The sequence below is a fragment of the Nyctibius grandis genome, chromosome 11, assembly GCF_013368605.1.
Source record: "Nyctibius grandis isolate bNycGra1 chromosome 11, bNycGra1.pri, whole genome shotgun sequence".
Taxonomy (NCBI): Eukaryota; Metazoa; Chordata; class Aves; order Nyctibiiformes; family Nyctibiidae; genus Nyctibius; species Nyctibius grandis.
The window spans coordinates 10,879,791-10,901,745 of record NC_090668.1 but is presented as its reverse complement, the minus strand read 5'-3'; the positions used below and the strand labels follow the sequence as shown (position 1 = coordinate 10,901,745).

The following is a 21,955-nucleotide window of genomic DNA, read 5'->3' as shown; positions in this document are numbered from 1 at the left end:
TGTCACTTCAGCATGGATTTGTTCATATCTGCGTTCATATCTACATACTTAAACAGGGTATCTCTGGCCGAAGTATTTCCCACCACTACCGATCAAGGTGTCAGCTAACTGCTACCCTTCACTTCAGGGACGTTCGTGCCGAGGAGGGTCTCTGATCGTATTTCACTACATATTCTAAAAAGAATGTATTCCCAAAGCACTTGTCAAATGCCACGGTCTTCTCCGGCTCTTAGGGCAGAGCTTGAGGAGGAGGACAGAGAGCAGACTGAAGTTGTAATGATAACGGTGTCACCCCTAAGGCCCCACCGCCTTTCCTGAGGGAGCCGTGGCGGACGCGCTGCTCCCGCTGCAGCGCTGTCCCGCCGGCTCGCCCGCCTGCGCGCCTCACCGCACCTCGCCTTCACCCTCGCCTCACCGTTACTTTCACCCTCACCCTCAACTCACCCTCACCTTACCCCACCCCACCCTCCTGCTGACTCTCCTGCTCACCTCCGCCCTCACAGGGCTGCCCCGGCAGGTAGTGAAGCGTTTGCCTCCGCAGCCCGGTTACCGCTAACCCGCAAGCGACATTGTTAGCCGGGAGGAGGGCGGGCGATGGTTCAAATAACATGGGGCTGTTCTAGGCGCTAATGGGATTAGAGGTGAGGCCAGCGAGGCGGCGGGGAGAGGGCACCGCTGCGCTACAGCTGGGCTGCGGCATGGCGCCCCTCTGATGGCGGGAGGGCAGCGCAGCAGCTGCGCTACATGGGCGGGGGCGGGATACCCCAGGTAATTGGTGAGGGGAGGGGGGCGGGAGCGCCCTGGTAGCGGGCAGAGATGGCGGGGAAGGCCCGCTTGCCCAGGGGAGAAGGGGAGGAGCGGCCCCGCTGGCGGCCCGGCCTGGGGGGCGAGGGGGTAGAGAGGGAGGCCGAGGCCCCTCCGAGGGCCTAGCGAGGGAAAGAGGCAGCCGCCAGGACATAGCCCAGGTGAGGAGAGGCGAACCGGGGGGCGAGCGGCCTGGTCAGGGGCAGGTGCGGGGAGCGCGGCAGGGCGCGGAGGAGGGGGAGTCCCGCAGCAAGGTGGAGGCGAGGCGGGGGAGAGGGAAGGCGCGGCGGCAAGTCGGGGGGCAGAGCGCGAGGTGCGGGGGGTTGAGGGAAAGGGAGTGCGATAGGAGGAGAGGAGTGCGGGCCCGGGGGAGGGCAGGGCGCGGGAGCGCGGCGGGAGGCGGAGGAGAGCGTCAGCTGGAGCGGGGATAGCGGGAGCGCGGCGGGAGGCGGAGGAGGAGAGCGTCAGCTGGGGGCAGAGATAGAGGGAGTGCGGCAGGAGGAGGAGGAGAGCGTGAGCCGGGGGGGCAGAGAGAGAGGGAGCGCGGCAGGAGGAGGAGGAGGGGAAGAAGCGCGACGCAGGGACGGCAGATGCCTGGAAATAAAAATTTGATGATTGCATGCAGCGGCTGGAGAGACTCTGTCGGTGGCGGCGGCGGGGACGAGGCAGGGACAGGGGGGGCGACGGCAAAATGAAGTATCAGAAATACCTGACTGTCTTGCAGATGGCCATAGGGGTGACCGCCTCCAACAGGGGCACTCTGATGCCCTTAAAGAGGAAGCTGTGGTGAGTAGGCACAAACGGGGCCGCCGGCACTGCGGGCCGGGCCGGGCGGGAGGCGCTGCGCCCGGCCGAGCGCGGGCCGCGGCGGGACGGGCGGGCTGGGCGGCGGGGGGGGGGTCCCCTCAGACATGAGGGGCGCCGGGCGAGAGCGGGCCTGCGGCTCCCGGCGAGCATCTCCGGGCCGCAAAGTTCCCGGCGAATTCACCGGCAGTCGTGTGGGAAACGCCGGCGGACGGCGGCGGCGGCGCGGTGGTGCTGGAGGAGCTGTCCGCGCCGCGCCCGCCCTCGGGCCCGCCGGAGGACGCCCGGCTCGGCGCTCTCCGCGGCTGGCAGCATGGTTCCCGCTCTGACGACTCGCGGGTGCTACCGTACGCCGTCACGGAGCCCCGCTGCCGGGCGGCTGTCAGGGCACGGCAATGGCAGCTCCGGCTGCGGGGCGCGGGAGCAGCTCAAGCAGGGTCCGCCGCTTGCGTGACAGCCCAAGTGTTGCCTCCCCCCCGCCCCGGGCCGTGCGGGCACCCGGGGGCTGAATTTCCCAGCCCCTGCTTCTGCTGACAGGTGTATTTACAAAACGGGAAAAGGGAGATGCAAGTTAGCGAGTGTCAGAGGTAGCGCTGTTCGTATATGATCGTTTTTATTTAAATCCTGCTTTTCCTCTGACTTATTTCTACTATTTTTGTGCTTGCTGATTGTGCGTTGAACTGATTTTTCTGGATGAATCAACAATGTGTTATGAAAAATGTATTGAAGATAATGGTGTAATGTGGGTGAGTAGGGCACCGACAAGCATATGGCACTGCAATACCCAGTCACTCATGGACTTGTAAGAGCCCACTGTTAGCTTGACTGAAGCAGTGCGGTGTGTGTCATCATCAGGAGAGATTGTAAGGAGAAAAATCTGTGAACTTGTGAAGTCGGATTTTCTGGGAGGAAAATATCAAGAACAAATTTGTACACTGAGAATTTCTTATCTATAAAAGATCAAGAGTGAGATTTAGGTGGTAATGGTCATGTGGTTTTCTTTCACTGTGCTTACATGTTCCTAGTGAAGGAAAGTAAAGTGTCACAGAAAGCATGATAGGTCATTTGTATTTAAAAATAGCTGGTTCAGAAACAGAAATATTTTCATGTCAGCAGTTGTAACAAAAATGGGCCTTATATGAATTGTAGAATGTTTTTTTCTTTTTCTTTCTTTTTTTTCCCCCACATTGTCAGGTAGCCTACACAGTGTAAAGGAAATACATCACTTGAAGAAACGTAATGTGGAACTAGTAAGCTTTCTGTCATTAATTCCAAATCTTGCTATTCCTTGCAGATAAGAACACAATTTGGCAAATCTGTTCATCCTAACTGTAATGTACAAAATCAAATGTAGCCTTAGACAAAAATATGTTGTCATACAGATAAGCTTGATTACATTTAATCAAAGGTTTTTATAGTGTGGTCAGTGGTTTGATTTCGATTATGTAAGTTACATCAAGTGTACTGTACCTATTTTATTCTCCCCAAATGCCATTCCTGTCTGTGTGCAGTGGTGTATGTATTGGTGTGTTACTTCTTTTAAGAAGTTTAACTATGGGCAATATAATGATAACAATTGTTCTATTTCATATTTCCTGTGTCTCCTTGAAAATGTATTCTTTGCTGGCATGTTAAAGTGAAGCTATCTATATTTGCATACTTTAAAAGTAAGTCTGAAAGGACCCAATGCAACTCCTAGTTTGTGTTCAGTAGGAGTTAGATCAGCTCTGTATTACCTGGTTTTGTGGTGAGATTCTTTCCTTTTTGAGGTATAGCAAAACAATATAGTGGATCTCCACTAATACATACTATAAGCATTGCATTTCATAACATTTGTAACTTGACATGATGTTGCTGCAATGCAATGCTGTGTGAAGATTTAGTTGACTTAAGAGTGTTATGGAAAAATCAGGTAATTTTTTTTTTAATCTTAGGGAGATTTATGAATTACTGTAGCATTTGAGGGCACGCCTCTGGGATATTCTTATTAATAAGCTACATGATATTATGTAGTTACATTTTCTTTGAGAACTTTAATAGCATTAGGCATTATCTGTATGGATAGAATTTATGCTCATGGGTGAAATTCTATTTTCTGATGCATTTAGAGAAATGCTTAAGGTCACTTTGTCATGTTAATTTTTTTCTTATTTGTGCATAGTCTGTATCAATGCATTAAGAAAATCTGAATATTATAGAAGAGTATGTTGCTGTTACTGAAATCAATGCAGTATTATTATATATTACCAACACATAAACCAAAAGTGCATTCCAGTACTGTAGCACTGAAAATCTCAAAAATACCTAGAGAAAATGTATAAATCAAGTCAGTCTATAATCAGAGGATTCTTTTTCATCTCTTTTTATTCACTTATTTTTAAAAACTTACAATATTCTGTTTAACCAATGAGATTCATAAATTCTTTGATGTGTTAATACATATTGTAAGTGGAAGCAAAGAGATAATTTAATAAAAAAGGGTTAAAATACTCATCTTTTTGTTGATGGAGATAATCCACCTGAATCCTACTGAAAGAAAATGAAAAAGGTAACAGCAACGTTTTCTTTCTTTATAGAGCATCTGTCACTCCAATTTTCTCCTGCTTTCCCCCCAAAATGTAAGTTCTATTCTGTGACGTGTGAAAGCACGGCTACAAATGAAAACAAAAAAGTTGGACGCTGATGCCTCATGATGGGTTGAGAGTAAATTGGTATAAACTAGCTGGGAATAAAACAGAGTTGAACAAACAGAAGGAAGCTATGCCACAGGCTTGCAGTGGGAGGTGGTGGAGCCAGAAACTTGCTTGTGTTTAATGTGGAGCTTGGCCATTTTATGATGAGGTTTACTTGGGGCAGCAGAGTTTTGGGCTCAGTGATGGAGGAAGTTGCTGGAGTCCCGAACTGCTGATTCAGACCCTTTCCCATGTTTGTGCAGCGTTGTAATCTAATATGTAGGAACCTAAATGAGATGAGTAGGATGTTTTTAATTGTCTTGCTGGGGGGATAGTATTTGGATACAAAACCCACCATCATAATGCTGCTAGTACAGGTAGAGTGCAGCAGGGACTAACATTTGCTAAGGTGCTCAAGAAAAACTAACTACTGACATGGGAGCACCTTAAAACAGTAAATTGACATAAATATTTACTGAAATCCCAGTATGTGCAGCCTGAATGCTTTTACAATAGGGAAATACTAAATCACGTAATTAAGGCAAACTACACAAGTAGTTCTGTGATTCTGTGATCATAATTTCTTGTCACACTGAATATTATATTTCTCTGCTTCAAGGAAAAGGAGCAGGCAAAAAACCCCACCAGGGTATTCTAGCAACTCTAATAATTCTTCTCACTAATATTCCCTTCTGTTTCTTACAGCATTTGTCTCTCCTTTGAAAGGCTTCCTCTGCTTTGGCTTACTCCCCCTAGGCGCCCCGTGGTGCAAGGGAGTGCAGAGTCATGAAATAAGACAAGAAGTTTGGTTAGTGCTAAGTTTTCATTGTGAAGAATATTATGGAAAAGGCTGAGGCTATTCCATATTTACATTTCCTGCATCTTTTAAGAATGATTGGTAGTTATCTGAGGCAAACTAGGTTACAGAAAAGAATGCAGATGTGATGCACTAGAGAATTTGAATTTTGACAGGATCCAATTCCCCTGTTCAGTGCTATTGCTAAAAGAATGTGTGATGTAGAAGCCTGGATGGTAAATGATAACTTCTTGTAAGATATTGCACAGGCACATGTATTTTCAAGCATAGGAGTAAACTTACTTGAAAGCAGTGAGGAATAACCAGCATGTCTGGAATTAACCACTGATCTAAAAGCTTTGTTGACTCAGAATCTTTGTATTCAGGCTGGGGCTTAGATGTAGAAGTCCAGGCTTATAATGAAGGATGCCTGTTTTATCATTAGGTCCATCCCTAGGGAGAAAAGTGTCATTGTCTGTTTATGTTCTAAGTAGAGTCATATTTAGAATAATCAAATAATGGAAAATGTCACTTTAGTATAGGAGAAAGAAAGCAACAAAGATCGAACCTCTTGGGTGTCTCCACAGAACTGTGTGGAAAAATACAGATCAGCAGAATGGATGTTTTCAATTTTTGATTACTGGTTCCTGCTAATATTTGTTTGAAATGGGCATAACAATTTCAGTTTAGCCCATTCTAAGGATTTATTCACGTTGCAAATTAATTAATACCTTTTTTTTTTCTGGTGAAGGCAGTATACTGTGCTTAGAACTGAAGACATTTGGAGAGGTGCACAAGAATTCAGCATGGCAGCTGACTGCTCAGTGTTACTAGTCATTGTTTCAAATTTGCCCTTTTTTTCCCTGAACAAATATTAATATTTAGCAAATATAACTGTTAGGTCTTTCAGTCTGATCAGTGGGAGTAAGTTTCAGCTTTTCCATCCTTATGTTTGAGCCAGAAGGCACGCTGATCACATAGCATTGAGGAAGCCTGTCTTCTAATGGGACAGCATATAATTATGGAAATTTTACACATCTCTCAGCTGACATCTGTGTAAGTACTAGAGGCAGAAGTTTCTAAGAAGTTTGACTTACATGTTGTGGAACCATTTATAATAATCATTTGCTAGAAGTACCTCAATGCTTTTTTTTTTTTTTTATAAGATAGGCAGACAACTTGCTTGTTGAGGCTCTGTAGTTGTCAAAAACTTGTCCTCTCTGCATTAACTAGCATTAATACTACACTTGGAAAACAAATACAGAAAATGTGTCATTTCAAGAGGTTTTTTTTTTAATATTCTGGTGTTGTCTTTTATAAAATTGTTCCAAACTCTAATCACTAAACAAGAAGAGAATTTTTTAAGTTCTTAAAATATGTTCAATCTAACTGGTTTGTCTAGAAAATAATATGATGTTTGTTTAGTCATTTCAGAAAAATTTAACTGCAAAAAACATGTTAGGTAATATTGAAGGTTGTTGTAAACAATTACGTGCAAGTAGAATATAAATAGAGTTTTTATTAATAAAAAACTTATGTTATATACATTCCATCTAATTATGCTACGATGTGTATTAAGTTGTTAGCCCTTGATGTGATGCTGCACCTTGAAGTCACTGTTGCATAGTATTTTGTTAGGCTAGCATGTTTGTCAGTGGAATACAGATACTGGAAGTTTAGGGTTTTTGCTTATTTTACAAACTAGAGAAATAGTTTAGAGTCACGGTTATGTAATGTGATATATGATCAGGAACGAGTCAAGGTCAATGAAACTGTTGTAAGAATTGTGGATAATAAATAAGGGCCTCAGGCTCCAGGTGGGATTTACAAAATGGTTCAATTTTACTCGACTAAAATTTCCAAAAGTTAATGAATTGGAGTGCCTTAATTTAGGATTCCTGTGATGAGCTCCATTAGAAAGGTATTATATTTCCAGAATATTAAATGCATTCTTTGACCAGAAACAGCACATTTCAAACAAGGCATCTGGAAGTGTTCGCTCCCTTTGAAGATCTTGGTGCTATATTCTACTTTTTAAAGCTCTAGACTGCCTTGAACATATCATTCTTAGGCTTTGATTCAAGAGTACTTGCCTTGCAGTAGTTGATGAGCTGCAGAGATTTTTAAAAGGACTCTTAGAAATCTTTCTGCTTTAACCTGTGTGATAGTTCCTCTGTACCCTTGATGCATGTACTATGGCCAATGACTTAGCAATTCACTTATTAATTTTCTATTCATTAAGCAATACAAATAAAAGATGAAAGACATTTACTACATCTGGTTATCTCCTTAATGAATAATTAGTATTTTTAAACTTAAGGTTCAGATGCCAGAACCATAGAATATTGCATTATAGTTTCAGTAATCATTTAAAAAGAATAAACTCTGTTTCTCTGATTACAATTAACACTTTGAGAGCACAAAGCAAGATTTAAAAGCAAGAAGGATTTTTAGAAGTTGTTTTTCAGATTTTTGAATAATTTAGTTTCAAGTCGATCTCAAAGACTTTGGACCTTGTCTCATGAATTTGGACTCACTGAAACTGACACTCATGTTTATCTTACAACTTTGTAGTCTTTTGATTTGTATTCCTTGTGGAAATTTCTAGTACTTGAAAGAGTTCCTGTTGCAGTACTGCACGAGTGTTAGTGGAAATGGATTCTTGGGAGTTTCATTGCTGCATCCAGCATTCTGAGAAGATGGGATGAAATAGATCCAAGTCTGTCTCAGGTCTGTTATTGCTTCTCTCTGCTAAAACTCTAGGAGTAGCAGAGGCACTGGAGAAGCTGATATTTAATTTCTTTGCACTTGTCCCAAAATTTCCTCATCAACCATAGAGTCAAACCCCCATGATTCTGTAAATATGGATATCTTGCCACATATCCTTCCTTTGGTGCACAATACAGTGCAAAGCTTCTAGATAACCAGTAATGATGTTGATTGGATTTTTCTTTTGTTGGTTTATTTTCTTGTAAAGACACCTAGAAATCAATGATTTTGTAAAGGATTGAAGGGAATCTTTCAATTATGACATTTCTTCCCATAAAATTATATTTTGAAAGTTAGATGTGATTTTAAAAGCATTTTTCTGCATCTCAGAAGCTAATAAGTAACAGCCATAATTTATTCTTCAGCAGAATGAAATGATGGATGAATTCTAGAGGCAGCAAGTTCATTTTTTCAAGTGGCTTTAAAGAGGGGAGCTCCCAAGTGGAAAGGCCTTCAAAACATATCATTAGTGTAGTTCTTTGTTAAAACTATGTAACTTTGATTAGCTCATTATTTTTACTTGTTTTCCTTTCCCATAATGTTTTTCTTATTTTATTTTTTTTAGAAAGGCTTCTCAGTATTAGAAAACATTAAAAGGCTTGCAACTTAAAGAAATGCACATTTATAGGCAAGGCCCTAGAATAAGTGGCTTGAAATATAGTTCAAAATTAAGAAAAGCCCAATACAGCTTACAGGTGTTGAAAAAAATTTCTATTAAGTGTAAGGAAGAAGTCTAACATACCAAGTATTTAATTCACTGGAGGTGCACGTGAAGAGTTATTGACCCAAGTGATAAGTAATGAAATAGGCAGCCCTCAAAGATTTTCTGGGGAGAGAATAAATAGAGACCTCTTGACTGTACTGAAACAATGGGTCTCTCTGTGGGCTACATCAGCTGCCTTTGACATGGACTCAGAATATGTACAGTTACGTACATTTGGATTAGCTTTATCAGAGGTGTTTGGAGAGCTCAGTAACAGAAGATACATTCGTACAATACAAATGTACTATCACTGTAAACGTCACACTGTCTGTGGAACAAGAGTTGAGACTGAGCAATTGTCTTTCTTTGGAAATTTGTCCTGGTAGTTCTTTAAGACATTTTTAGCAGGGAATTTGTGGCATTTTTGCAGTTTCTGTTCGGTGAACAAATATATTACTGTAATAGCCAGGCATATTTCTCAGAATGTAATCCATATATAATTCTACCAAAAAATCTGGTGCAGTTTCAGCAGGAAGTTTACAATTAATTAAAATGTCTGAATATTATAGTTTTCAGTTAGACATTTTTATTTATCTTTGCAGTTAGAAGTTGGCAGTAAATTAACCCCAAAAAGATCTAAACCAATTACTATATTATCAAGAGAACTTATAGCAAGCTGTTTGTGTGTGTGCATGTGTGAAAACCAAAAAACTCAGGCATCTGAAAACAAAATATTGATTTGGTAATCTCAGTAATTCATCAAAAAATGAAGGGCTTTATCTTTATAAATCGAATAAGAGATTTGGAAAGATATGTTTTCATTTTCAAGTTTGGTTATTTCAACGTTTTCTTCTCCCTAGCCTCCTACGAACTTGCATTTGGACCTTTTATCCTGACCATGAAGCTGTGTAGACCTCGGAGTCTCACTAATCAAACAAGTGTATTCAGTCTGTGGTTATTGTATTTTGTACTTTGAATTTAGTATTTCAAGTGTTAACATGGCCCACTCTAGGCAATGTCCCTTTTTGGTGATACCAGCGTATGTATGACATCACCTTTTTTTTTTTTATTTGTAAAAATATTTATGTACATACCCAAGCCATTAATTCTAAGTAAAAGAACCTAAAACACGCACTTAAATATTTTTCATAAGAGGAATCGTAATGGTTACAGAGAACAAACACTGAAATGCTGGCCAAAGTATTGTGAAATGCAAAAAGGATACATACTATTTATCATTTAAGCTAGTTTTTGAAGTCTCTTGTGGCTGCAGCTGAGAAATTCCATGAAACAAGTATAAATCTGCACATAAAGAATGTTACATTTGTAGGTGATTCTTGGCGAGCATATTTGCTGGAATGCAGTTTTCATTTTTCTAATGTGATGTCAGACTGACTAGAGAATATTTTGCATTTAAAATATTGACTTCACGAGCCTTAATACATTTGGTTATTTTTTAATCCCACTTACTTCTACTCATTAGCAACTTCCAACAAGCTCCTTGAAATATGGATTGCTTACTCAAAATATTTTAGTTATGGACTCCCCTTAGGACTATCTGTAGAATACAATGTGATGAAAGACCTTATAAAGTGAAGTTCCTTAATATATTACCCCTATAACTTTAACAGAGCCTACTAATTTCATTATTGTTCATCTTTATTCATTGCTAGAATAGCTGAAGTACCATTAGCACTCAAACTGGAAAAGGTCAAAAGCCAAATGCTGCCAGGCTCCTACTGATTTAACAGCCAGCCATAAACATGTATCACAGGACTCAGTTTTTCACTGAATTAATAGAGAAAAATATTCCTTTTAATTTTTCAGAAGTTAAATATATTTTTCTGTAATGTCTTTTTTTCTGAAACTTCTCACCTTTGTAGAAAAGTGAGAAAAGTTATGTTTTTGACTACGTCTGCAAGCAGTGGTGGGCTTGATGGGAGCTAGATTTCTACATACTTTTGTGGTCTTATTTTGGCACTTACTGATGGAAAACTAAGGCTTGGAATGCATTCCTTCGTTGTGTAGCATGGCAATGTTTTTTCCTTTGTCAATTTTTTACTTTAAGCAAATGTGTTCAATAAAAACATATATTCTTTGTCTGATATGTGACTCTCTTTGTTTGGCAGGGTAACTCCATCTTCTGAAAATCCCAATGGTGCTACCTGTAGTGTAAGTCAGGGAAAGCCGTCTTTAAGGAGAATAAAAGGGAGAATACACAGAAGCAAAAGTCTTGATAGCATTGATTTCTGTGAATTCACTGTGAGTACTATATCTTTTACATTTATCCTATATGAAGTTATGAGAATTTTGCTGATAAAGTAGTTGTCTTTGGGTTTATCTTGCATTGGGTTTATCTCTTTGTCAGAATTAGAAAGGGTATTGTACTTAATGATGTTGCAGTTGTACACTGCCAGATGTTAAGAACAGTGACATCGCTTGTATAATTAATGATGCATAACTATGTTTTTGTTCTTCAGCAACCATTAGACATAAATTTTGGTGTCAGATTTTAATATTGTTGCCTGCATAAGATGACGAAATCAACTGGAATTGGAGTAAACATGAAAAATGAAATATGTTTTCAAATTCTGCTTTTATACTTAGATTTTTGAAGTTGCATTTAAAGTACAATAGATTATTTTTTTAAAAAAACCCAAAAAATTCTTTTAGTTGTATATGGCTATGATAGAGTACTAGAAAAAGAAATAAATGTTCTTAAAAGATGTGTGTGCTTATAGGACTTAAAAACTAGTATCACAGCTGATATTACTGTTAAGCAGCACTAGTGTATACTTATTTTCTTTGGTTAGGGTGTAGATCTGTTTGTCTTATAGTTTCAGAAAATTCAATGTGATCATGGTTTCAAAGAATTTGTGTAGGTGATGCTTTAGAGATTTAGCTGAATTGAGGAGAAAACTGCAAGGTTTTTACACAACTTCTAATTCAGCAGAGTTGTTTACATTCAAATAATGGAAAAAAAGAAATTGTTAATATGAAAGAGTATAGGACATGGGGGTAGATTTCCTGCTATTTCTACAGTTTACAAGATATCAGAATTAGTCCTAAACATAGTATGTTTTCAAAAATTCTTCACTGAAACAGCATTAAAAGCTACACCTCTCAACTAACTGGGGGGAATTTGTCCAAAACAAATTATATTCTGATAAATTAATATAATGTAGTTTTGAAACACTAAAATAATTTCAAAGAATATGTTAAATTATAAACTGATTATTAGATATGAGGGTGAAAGAGGTAGATAAAGAAATATGTGCTGTCTTTAAAATGTACAAATCAATAGTGACGTGGAGATGTTGTCTGGCATTACGTGGTAATATGAACAATATAACTAAAAAGTTCAGGTGCCATTTGGGGAAACATCTTTATCTAAAGCAAAGCAATGGTTTGAGAACGTTGCATCACTTGGTGTGATGATTTTTACAGATGATGCCGATAGCATAATTGGTATTTTTACTCAGGACTGCTTTGTTTCTAATTACGAAGTCTTGTAGTGCTGTCTTTGGGACAAAGAGCTTGTTGTTTGCTGTTTAAGGAAGTAATGAAATTAGTAGCCAGGATTTGAGACTTAGTGTATTGTATGGTGTCCAGATACTTCCAGCAGTGGGGGTACCGTAAAGCCGGGTCCCATAGCTGGGGAAACGCGTGTGCAGTGAGCCTGTGCATAGTTCTGTGCTGTCAGTAACTCACATTGCCTAATTTAAAGCTAGTTTTGGTGTGTCTATGCAAACTGTTGTCACAGCAGTGATATCGGTGTAAGCATTACCTTACTGAAGGTTAAAAATTCCCTTAGGGAATGAGATTACTGAAACTGAAGAGTAATCTGTTATGTAGGTCTTCATCTGTGTGGTCCTATTAAGGAGTTTTATCTAAATCTATCTCTACTCTTGGGGCCTTCAAAGAAAGAGATTATCGCCAACGGTAAAAAGAATATCTTGCATGCCATAGAACCTTTGCAAAGAGATTTGAGATGGATAATAATGGGGCATCTCTGTATCTGTAGCATACGAATGTGTAGAGTATGTATAATATATAAATTAATACATTAATAGCTAAGTATTGATAATTAGGTCAGGAAAGGAAGCTCACTTTGTATTCTGAGGTCTCATGTTAAAGGATGATACAAGTTTAAATAACTAAGCACACAGATCAGAGTTATAAATATGGATTTTCTTGCTGCTATATAATTTAGAATCACACTGAAATATTTCTGGATATTGTATAATGGTACTTCTGTTGTTTTAGAATTGTGATTAAAAATAGATCTAAAGAAATAATTGAGGAAATTAATATGCCTAAATCTTTTCAGAGTGCTCCCAGAACTGCATGTTTTTCATGTTAAGCATCTTTTTCTAGTAAGAAAGCTCAGTCACTGGCAGATAGAATAAAATTGAAAATAAAAGATTTAGTAGAAGTGAGAAATTCTTTTACACAATGAGAGGAAAAAGCTTTTTAAAACGTTCTCTTTACAACTGTTTTATGCTGCAGTATATCCATTTTATATACAACAAAGATGAAATGTTTCATATTTAAATATGTGAAAAACTTATATGCTGACAAACTCAGTCATTTGAGCATCCAGTGAACTGTTGGCTTTCTTCATCATGTAATGAGATTGAGATCCATTAATAATTCTGAATGTTATTGGGTTTCACTTTGAAATAAGTAATGCCTGTGTGCATCCCAAACTGATCTTTTTTTGTAGACCTTTTGTTCCCTATCACTAAGCAAATTCTTACTGAGGACAAATCCTAACAGCAGAAAGACATAAAAAATAAGTTATGCTTCCTTTTCTCCAAACGTGAAGAAATGTGTCCCCAGTGGGAAAGTTCTGGATTTCCATCCAATATGCACATATAAAAATTCAATATGTGAAAATACTGTATTTACTACTTTACTGTGACTTCAGCTATGGCAGAGGATAAGTTGTGGGAACCTCATTAAGCTGAGAGGCTCATAAAAAAAAAAAAAAAAAAGGGGGATTATTCTTTGCAAGGGAGGGGATAACCAGCGAAGAGCCTACTGCATGTGTAAAATTTCAGCACAGGCCAAAGAGTGACGTGGAGGGAAAACCGCGGGTGCCTTCAGAGGGTTGTCTGAGACGTGATGCTGCCAAGTTTCTTGTTTACCACAGTTAATAAAATCTGAAGTTTGTGATACTGATGGCTTTTAGTATACCTGTGGCTCTTAATGTGGATGATATACCTAAGAATGCTGGAGAGGTCCTTGCCTATAAAACCTTTTTATTGGATGTCCTGCTACTGCAATGACTTGTTGCAAGCCTCAAGTATTTGTGAGAGACTGTCAACTCCTGGTTGGTGTGTTGCATACCTGTGTTACCATCCCATAGCTGGCTCACAGTGTGGTGTCCTTTACATCCTTTCAGGAGGTATACATTCTCCTTGATTACAAGTGGTGGGAGTCTGCAGGATTGCTGAGAAAATCTGGGTTTTATTCTTAGTGATACCTCTGCTATCTTAAGTGGATGATACTGGCATTTGTAATAGTGATGCCTCTCGTTACCATTTTGCTAAGACAGCAAGCAAGGAGATAAAGCAGTGAAATAATGTTAAGCCACAGAGTGATAGTACAGCAGCTCCCTTAAAACGTCTATCCGTCTTCAACTTCTTTCATCATTTTTCTTTTCTCTATCCTCTCCACGTGTTAGTGCTATCACTTAAGTAAAACCTGTTTTATTGCCCTTCAGTCCTTCTTTAAGGAGTATCATCATGCTTTGCTTCCCCAGATATTAGCCCTTGAAATACTCAGCTTTAGTGGTGCGTATAAGAAAAAAAAAATCTGTGTCTTTTGTTGAATATTGGTAAACGGTTCTCTGTGACCCAGAAATGTTGCAGAACTCCTGCTCCACATTGCAGAAAACTTGGGAGAAAAGAGAAAGAACAGGATTATCAGCTCTCTGAGAAAGATGCGTAACACATACTACCTTGTAGAATGAGCTTGTCATACTAATGTTCATTACATCCATATTTTAATGTTTATTACACTGAAACAAACTCTGGCTTCGCAGAAGCTACCCTGTATAGCAGTAACACTTCTGAGTCCAATTCATAGACAGGGATTTTGTTGTACTAGACATTGTGCAACGCAAAGTGTTTATTCTCAAGGACCTTACAGTCTGTTTATAACAATAGGTAAGATGTGACTAACCTTTGATTCTTTAGCTGCATATGGCTTTCAAGCTGTTCAAGTTCTGCACTGGTGCTAGGGCTTCTGAAGGTCATGATGGGATGAATGCAGATGCATTTTGGGACTATCCTATGTGATAGAGCACTGGGGCTGCTGGGGAATCATCATCTGCATTTGTGTTTAAACTGCCTTGGGAGTCTGTATGACAGCTCCAAGGTGTATGAATGGATCTTGTGGTTGCTGACCATATGACAGATTTTGTACGTGGCTCATAGCATTACAGACATTGACCACCCCTACAATGCGTAGACACAGAGAAATTGTTCCCTTCTTTCCTTGCGAGACAGTGATGATGTTTTGTGAGAATGACAGCAAGGGAGACTTTGAAAGCGTTTATAAGGAGCTCATCTTATGAACTTTAATGGTGATAGAATGTCTAAGATATCTTCTTTTTCATTTTTAATATTGTGACTCTTTGATAGGACTTGAGAAATTACTAAAATCAGCATCTTGAAAAGTACGTGTTTAAAAGAATACGGACATAACACTTTACTGCTAAAATCAGCCCTTGTGGAAGAAGGAGAGCTTGGAAATCAGCACTGCAGTTATTTACAATCTGAGCAAGTCCAGTTCTGCTTATTTTCTGGAGGCAGCTGGTGCTAGCCTGCTCTCAATAAGCATGCACACAGCAAGTTTTCAGTTAACCTAGAGTCATAGTGAAGTAGATAATTGACAGTGTACTTCTTGCATCAGGGTGGAATTCCAAGGAATAATTTTGCAAAATGTTATAGAAATGCTGAGTCTTTTTTCCCCCCATTTTTTCTAGTCTTACCTTTTTCAGATACATTGTTTTCTCTCTTCTTGCCACGTACTGACAATGAAGTGAATTTGGCTAGCATCTCTGTGTACTACTGCTTTAGAGGTCAGTTGATGTCAGCATGCAGAATATAAAAGTAACACAGTAGGGTAGGAGATCGTCCAAAAGAGAAGAAAAGAGAGACAACTAAGTACAAAGGGCAGTCTGAGTAAAGCACTGTGGAATGCACAACAAAATGGAAGAGGCAACAAAGGAAGAGATAATCAGAAAGTGACAATTAGCTAACGCATGATTGCCTTTTTTAGATAGGGGATGTATACGCTCACTTACAACATTAATTTTTGGTTCACTGTTAGTATGATGGTGCTGGGTATGATGGGAATGGGTATGATATCTTGTATGCTTCCTTGCAGCAGAGATGTAGAAACTCTGTATTTCTCTCTGTGTTTGCCTGCTCTCATTAGCAGGGTGGGGTGATTGACCTCGAGTGCTCTCTGTGGGGATATGTGTGTGCCCAGCATGCTCTATGTGCAAGGAGGTGCACGTGCACTGGAGTGCTCTGAGAGCAGCTGTGAGCGAGTGTCTCTACATTATTTTGCTGTGGCTGTTGTTACTGGGAGTTTCACCTGCTTTATAATTTGTGATAACGTTTTGAGCCTGTTTTAGGGGCTTTAGTAATTAACTTTCATGGATGTTGTGATGACATCCTTATTTCTCTTCCCCAATTTCTTTGGTAGATTTTTAAAGTATACGGCAGGCTGAAGAATCAATTTGTTGTTTGAAATGTCCTTACCAGTACATTGGGTAATTGTTGCTGTGATTAGCCTCAGTCTCCCCAGTGAAAAAATCTACAGGATACTGTACTATATTGCTTAACTAGTTCGTAGAGCATATTGCTGAGCAAGGCCATCTAGTCTGTACTGAAGAGCACGGATTTATTGCAGTTTCTGTTTTATTTAATCTAACCCAAACTCATCTTCCCTTTGAATCATCTTATAAATGGCTTCTGAGGTGGTAGATATTATTCTGTAGTTTGATTTTTTTGTTGGTTTTTTTTTTGTTTTTTTTAAAAAAAAAGTGTTCTGGTTTTATACTTTCATTTGTCTTGATTTCTCCTGCTGAGTGTTTTAATTTGAATGTATGTCTGTAAAACTAGTAAAACGATAAATGAATAATAACACAAATGATATGTATCGGAGTTATTTCTTAGGGCGGAGACATAAGACCACTGACATTCTTTAAAAAGTCCCGCAGGTAATTTGGTCATCTCTGTAGATGTGGAAGGAAGAATTCGTTAGCACAGCTGGAGTCTTGTGGATGCCCTTAATTTGTTATTGTTCAGAGAAGTGTGGTTGTTATGCAGCTGTTTCCGAGAATGAAATCCTCTGTAGTAGCTTAGACGTGCTTCACGCTATTGTGGTTGTACTGTGACTCATTTATTACAATAATAATTTCATCTTTTGATGGATATATGAATACAGCACTGACCTTACACGGTAGAGCCGGTTTTGGCCACCTTGTTTTACCTAACATAGTTTAAATGGTTGAAAAAAAATTTGTTTTATTTAACCAATTAACACATTTTACAGTTAATGAAATGAAAGTACTTCACGTCTTTCTTTTGTATTTCATTGCTTGAGTACATAGAAAACAAGGCAGAAAAATATGTATTACTGGTTTTAACATACATAGTTAATAGTTTTTTAAATACAGAGGAAAAAATCTTTTTTGTTAAAAAACAAAATAGAGAAGACTTTAATTGGAACAACTTTTGAAATATAATACTGATGGAAAGAGAAAAAACTGCAGGCTTTTGATCCAAGATTACAGCTCCTCTGGGAAAGAGGAGTATATTTTCAGCATTGTTTATTCTGACATCTTCCTTTTCATTTAAAAACAAATCCAAAGTTTTATGTAAGAATGATTCTAAATGTTGAGGCAAATTATTAAGTCTCAAGCATAATACTAGGTGAAGCTTATGCAGCCTTAAGATTAACCTAAGGATGTTAAGCATATGAGAACAAATACTTCAATTTGCTAAAATTTAAATTTTGATTGACCTTGATTTGTGTTTCTGAATTGATTCAGATTGATTGATTTATATTTCTGAATAAATTCAGCACTCTAGTTTAAATCTACCAAGGATATTAACTCCATAATAGTCATTATACCAGCAGCTGGATTTACATTTAATTTTAATTAGAAATATATTTTTGAACGAGTACGTTTTTTAAGTTATTTTTATTTCTTCTCAGAATGGCATTATGAATTGGGGCAAATGGAGCTGTACTGAAATACTCTTTGGCATTTGTTAGAGTAATACCTGGTTGATTACTTCAACACCATGATACTTGGCATATGATTGTGACTTGTCAGGTCTCTTGTTTCTTAAGAAAGCGTCAAAAGATGTGTAGGGCATTGTGTAGTTTATCTTTGAATTACACACTATCAGATCCCTTCTGTGTGGTTGTATAGGATGCTAGCATAATGTGTTCAGTCTCAATATTACACTGCACGTGCAGTTACCTTCCAGTGAACTGAAGCCCCAAGCAGGATGAAGGTCCAATTGAGCTTCAACTAGCCCAGGGATCCAGGGGAGCAGAGAGGTGATTGAGAATAGCCACTGTCTCATCCTTTGAGGTACCTCTGTGAGCTCCCTTGGATGTCTTAATTTCTGAACTGGAGTCTGTATGCATCCATGTGATGATCAACATTGTATTAAAGTAATTTGATGGGATGACTCAGGGAAAAGAATAACATTCATATAAGTAGAAGCTTCTTTAGGTAAATGCTAATCTATTTTTTTTTTTTCTGAAAATCAAGGTTTCTTGATATAGGTTAGATAACATTTTGTTAGACATTAAATATTTATGTAGTAAATACTTGTTTCCGTCCAAAAGAATTTTATGTGAGTAAATCTAAACTGGCTTTGAGTCTAAGTGCATTTATCTTACATGCCACAAATTCTTCACTGATTTATTTCTAGAGTAGAAGTTAAGATTATATTGCTCAATCTATTTTCCTGTTATTGATAGATTTTATTTGTTTGACCTTTCTCTACTGTTGTACTCAGAGAGGCAGACTCATTATATATTAGGAATCAAAGACTGCAACAATTTCTGTTGCGGGCTCTCAGCCTTGTGCTTAAAAATAGCAAATTTTTTTTTTTGGCTTTTGCCAATTTTTTGGCCTTTCCAGAACTGTTTCCCTTTGGAAACTATAATTTGTGAGTGATTAATTCTAATGATGTTTAAAGTTTGGTTTTTAGTCTTAAAAAAAAAAGTATGTGGTGTTTTTGTTAGCAAAAGCCCCTCGGAGTTTTCTGTCATGAAATACATGTCTACATGTGGGCACCATTGGCCAGTCTGCAAAGATATAATAATTTCATGGAAATAACAATGACCCTATGATGGAAGTACAGTCAGCTTCAGAATGAGGTGTTCGGTGGGGGCAGAAATTTTTCTTGCTACTTTTTCCATCGAAAAATGGAAATGTTTCCCGTGACCTTCAGGCACTTAGTTCCTGTTACTATCTCAGAAACAGGTTCCCTTGGTTTGTGCCTGGCAATGCTGCAGGAACCCTTCTGGTTAAGGATGGGAATATTAATACTTCCCACACACTTAAAACTTTTTTGTGCACTGAAATGAACAGAAGACTATTTTCTTCCTGAAATATGGGAATTATCTACGTGAAAAATCAGAGTATCTTCATAACTTACGCACAAAGACAATAGCCACAGTTATAATTACAGTCTTCGGGTTTTTGACGAACCTTTCACTAAGTGGGATTCTCTTAAAGTGCCCATGTGTTGGTGTTCTCACCAAGCAGCATTTCAGTCAGACAGGCCAGCTGGGTATGAAGGTACTTTTGGAATTTTCCAGAGGAACAGGTACAGATTTATTTGTAAACGATGCAGTCAGAATGTCTGCAAATGTTGCAGTCATGCTCAGTTTTGTTTTGATAAGCCCAAAGATGCACTTAGTCAGATACTAAAGGAGAATCTGAGAGGCAAGCTGGGCAAGATCTTGAAATACATTTGGCCTTGTTAGAAGGTCTTTGAAGTTATTTTTTGCTTAAGTTACGATAGAAGAAATATTAATCAAAGTATTCCATAACTGTGACTTAGATACTCCAGTCAGAATTGCTACCAGAACACTCTTCAAGTGGGTATTTCACAGCACTGGGTTATATTTCTTCCTTTATACTTTGAAGAAGGTCTTTTTAGTTACACAGAGAGAAGAGAAGATAGTGTGAGTTACTAAATAGCTGCAGAATAACTCTTTTTAAACCCAGCCGCGCTCAAGGTTATCTGCAACCATCCAGATGCTGTTGTGCATATCTGTCTATATAAATTATATAAAAATGTAAATATACATATATACACACATGCATGCACATTGCATTCAATATAGAAAATTTTACTGGTTAAGGTCACTTTTTGTCAGCATGTTCTCTACATAAATTTGAGAGTTTTGTTGACTAAACTCTGCCAGTCAAATTAGACAGTCTCTGCCAGTAGCAAGCACCTCCAAGAGAAGGGCCTGACCCTAAACAGGCAGTCTTTCAACAGCGGTTGTGAAATGTCATTGTCACCCTGTCAAGGTCTGCTTTTACCAACTTTTTTTCTTTGCTCTCTAGAAGTCCCGGTGGGTGCTCAGGAACGTGTCATTTACCACTCACATAAAATATTGCTTTTTAAACATTCCTCACCATTCCAAATAATTCTTCATCTAGCCCTTTCCCCATCTATGTCATATGAATGGCTGAGGAGCGTGCCCAAGCAGGGAACAAAGGAATTTGCCTTTAGCAGATGGTTTATTTTAAGAGGATGTGCCAGTACTAATGTAGAAGAATTGACAGGATACTCTCAGTGGTCAAAAAAGATTTGGAAATATGGGCTGTAGTATAAGGCTTTGCTGCAGTCACTGGAAAAATATTAAAAGGAAAATGTTGTTAAAATAATGGAAATAGAATTCTATGCATTTAATGTTGAAAATGAAGTACATCCCACCCAACACCTAATTCTTCAACCTAAATGCAGAATAAAATAAAAAAGATTGACTGTAAGCACCCTGGAATTCAGACTGCATGAATTTGCAAAAATGTCATAGCAAACTTCTAGGAGAATGTTGGGGTTTTTATTCCACAGAATTTTTTTTTATTTGAAGTCTGGGTCTGTGAATGGAAAACAAATTGTATATAAGCTGTGCTTAGACTGAAAAAAGAGTTAGAACGCATTAATGGAATAGGGCAGTTAGTGTGGGCTGGCTCATCGTTCTTGCAGCAGCAAAGACACTTTTAGGTTGCAGAGATTCTGGTTTCTTTTGGCACAGATGTCCTTTTTGTCCTCTGGCACAGTTTTCCTTGATTTTTCAAAGAAATATTGGATGTTTGTTGCCTGTCTATATCTAAGAAGAGCAGCTTGCTTCTCCCACCGGCATAATATGCCTTTGCTTATTGCTCTGCGGTATTCCGTGAGGGAGCATCCAGGACTGGATAACCTCTAAAGAGCAGCTGCCTTTGGATATTTGGCACTGCTATTAGCAATATACTATTGGGATTACAGGCTCCTGTAATAAATTTAGCAATCTTGGCTGCACTATCGTTATACTTATTTAGCACCCCTCAGAGCTAGAGAATTTGAAAAGTACATCTCCTTTTCTCAGTGTGGTGAATGCCACTGCGTGAATAGGAAGCAAAGAAGTGTTTGTATTTTTGTGAAGATTTGGCATTTAACTTTTGCTGTCTACTGACTTCCTCCAGCTGAATACTGTGGTGCCTGTCTTTGCCCTTGAGGACAGCCCAGGGGAAGGTTGTTAATGACAAAGAAGGGGAAAAATCAGCAAGGGGAAGATATGCTCTTGGAGCTGCCCAAATGTTCAGAAACCAGAGTGTGCTTTCTGAACCTGCTCTGAAGGTAAGTTAGGAATAGACAACACTCAGGTCTGAGTGATATGCTTTTCAGTGAGGTTTCCTGCAGTTCTTCAGATGAAGGGAAAATAATAGTCACATAGGCCAGTGTAACATGGAGATCATACAACATAACCTAACTACAACCGCAGTTAATTTTCTCCCCCTCTTAGGAAGCCAACATGTCTTAATCTTTGACCTGACTGTGATTAATGTAGAATAAGATGATTGTGAATTCACGTACATCGAAGTTGGATGCTGCCTGAAGAGCCCAGGCAGCACTTCATCTGCACTTTTTAGGTGTATTGTTTACCTGTGGACGGTAAAACACTGCTTTGTGAAATCATGATTCATTTACTCTTAATGACATAGGGATGTGAGCTCCCAAATGAGCAATCCCTCAACAGCTGCGTGAAAGCTTTTCACAATTTATAACTGTATATGCAGTCTATATTCTTTTATTCTTAATCATGTGATCCCTGTGAAACTTGGTTGAGCAGGTTAACCAAGTT

At 39.0% G+C, this 21,955-nt stretch overlaps 1 protein-coding gene across 5 annotated transcripts in view; it reads left to right on the top strand.

The window, feature by feature from the left end:
• Positions 1–1,423: 1,423 nt before the first annotated feature.
• The window catches only part of TJP1 (tight junction protein 1), a 165,060-nt gene continuing 144,528 nt past the window's right edge, over positions 1,424–21,955 (top strand). For 3 of the 5 annotated variants that reach the window (XM_068409758.1, XM_068409757.1, XM_068409756.1), the window contains exons 1-2: positions 1,424–1,590; positions 10,678–10,810. In XM_068409758.1, coding sequence (XP_068265859.1) covers positions 1,424–1,590; positions 10,678–10,810 — 300 coding nt within the window. The remainder of the gene's footprint in view (positions 1,591–10,677; positions 10,811–21,955) is intronic. The other 2 variants (XM_068409762.1, XM_068409761.1) reach the window with 1 other exon arrangement.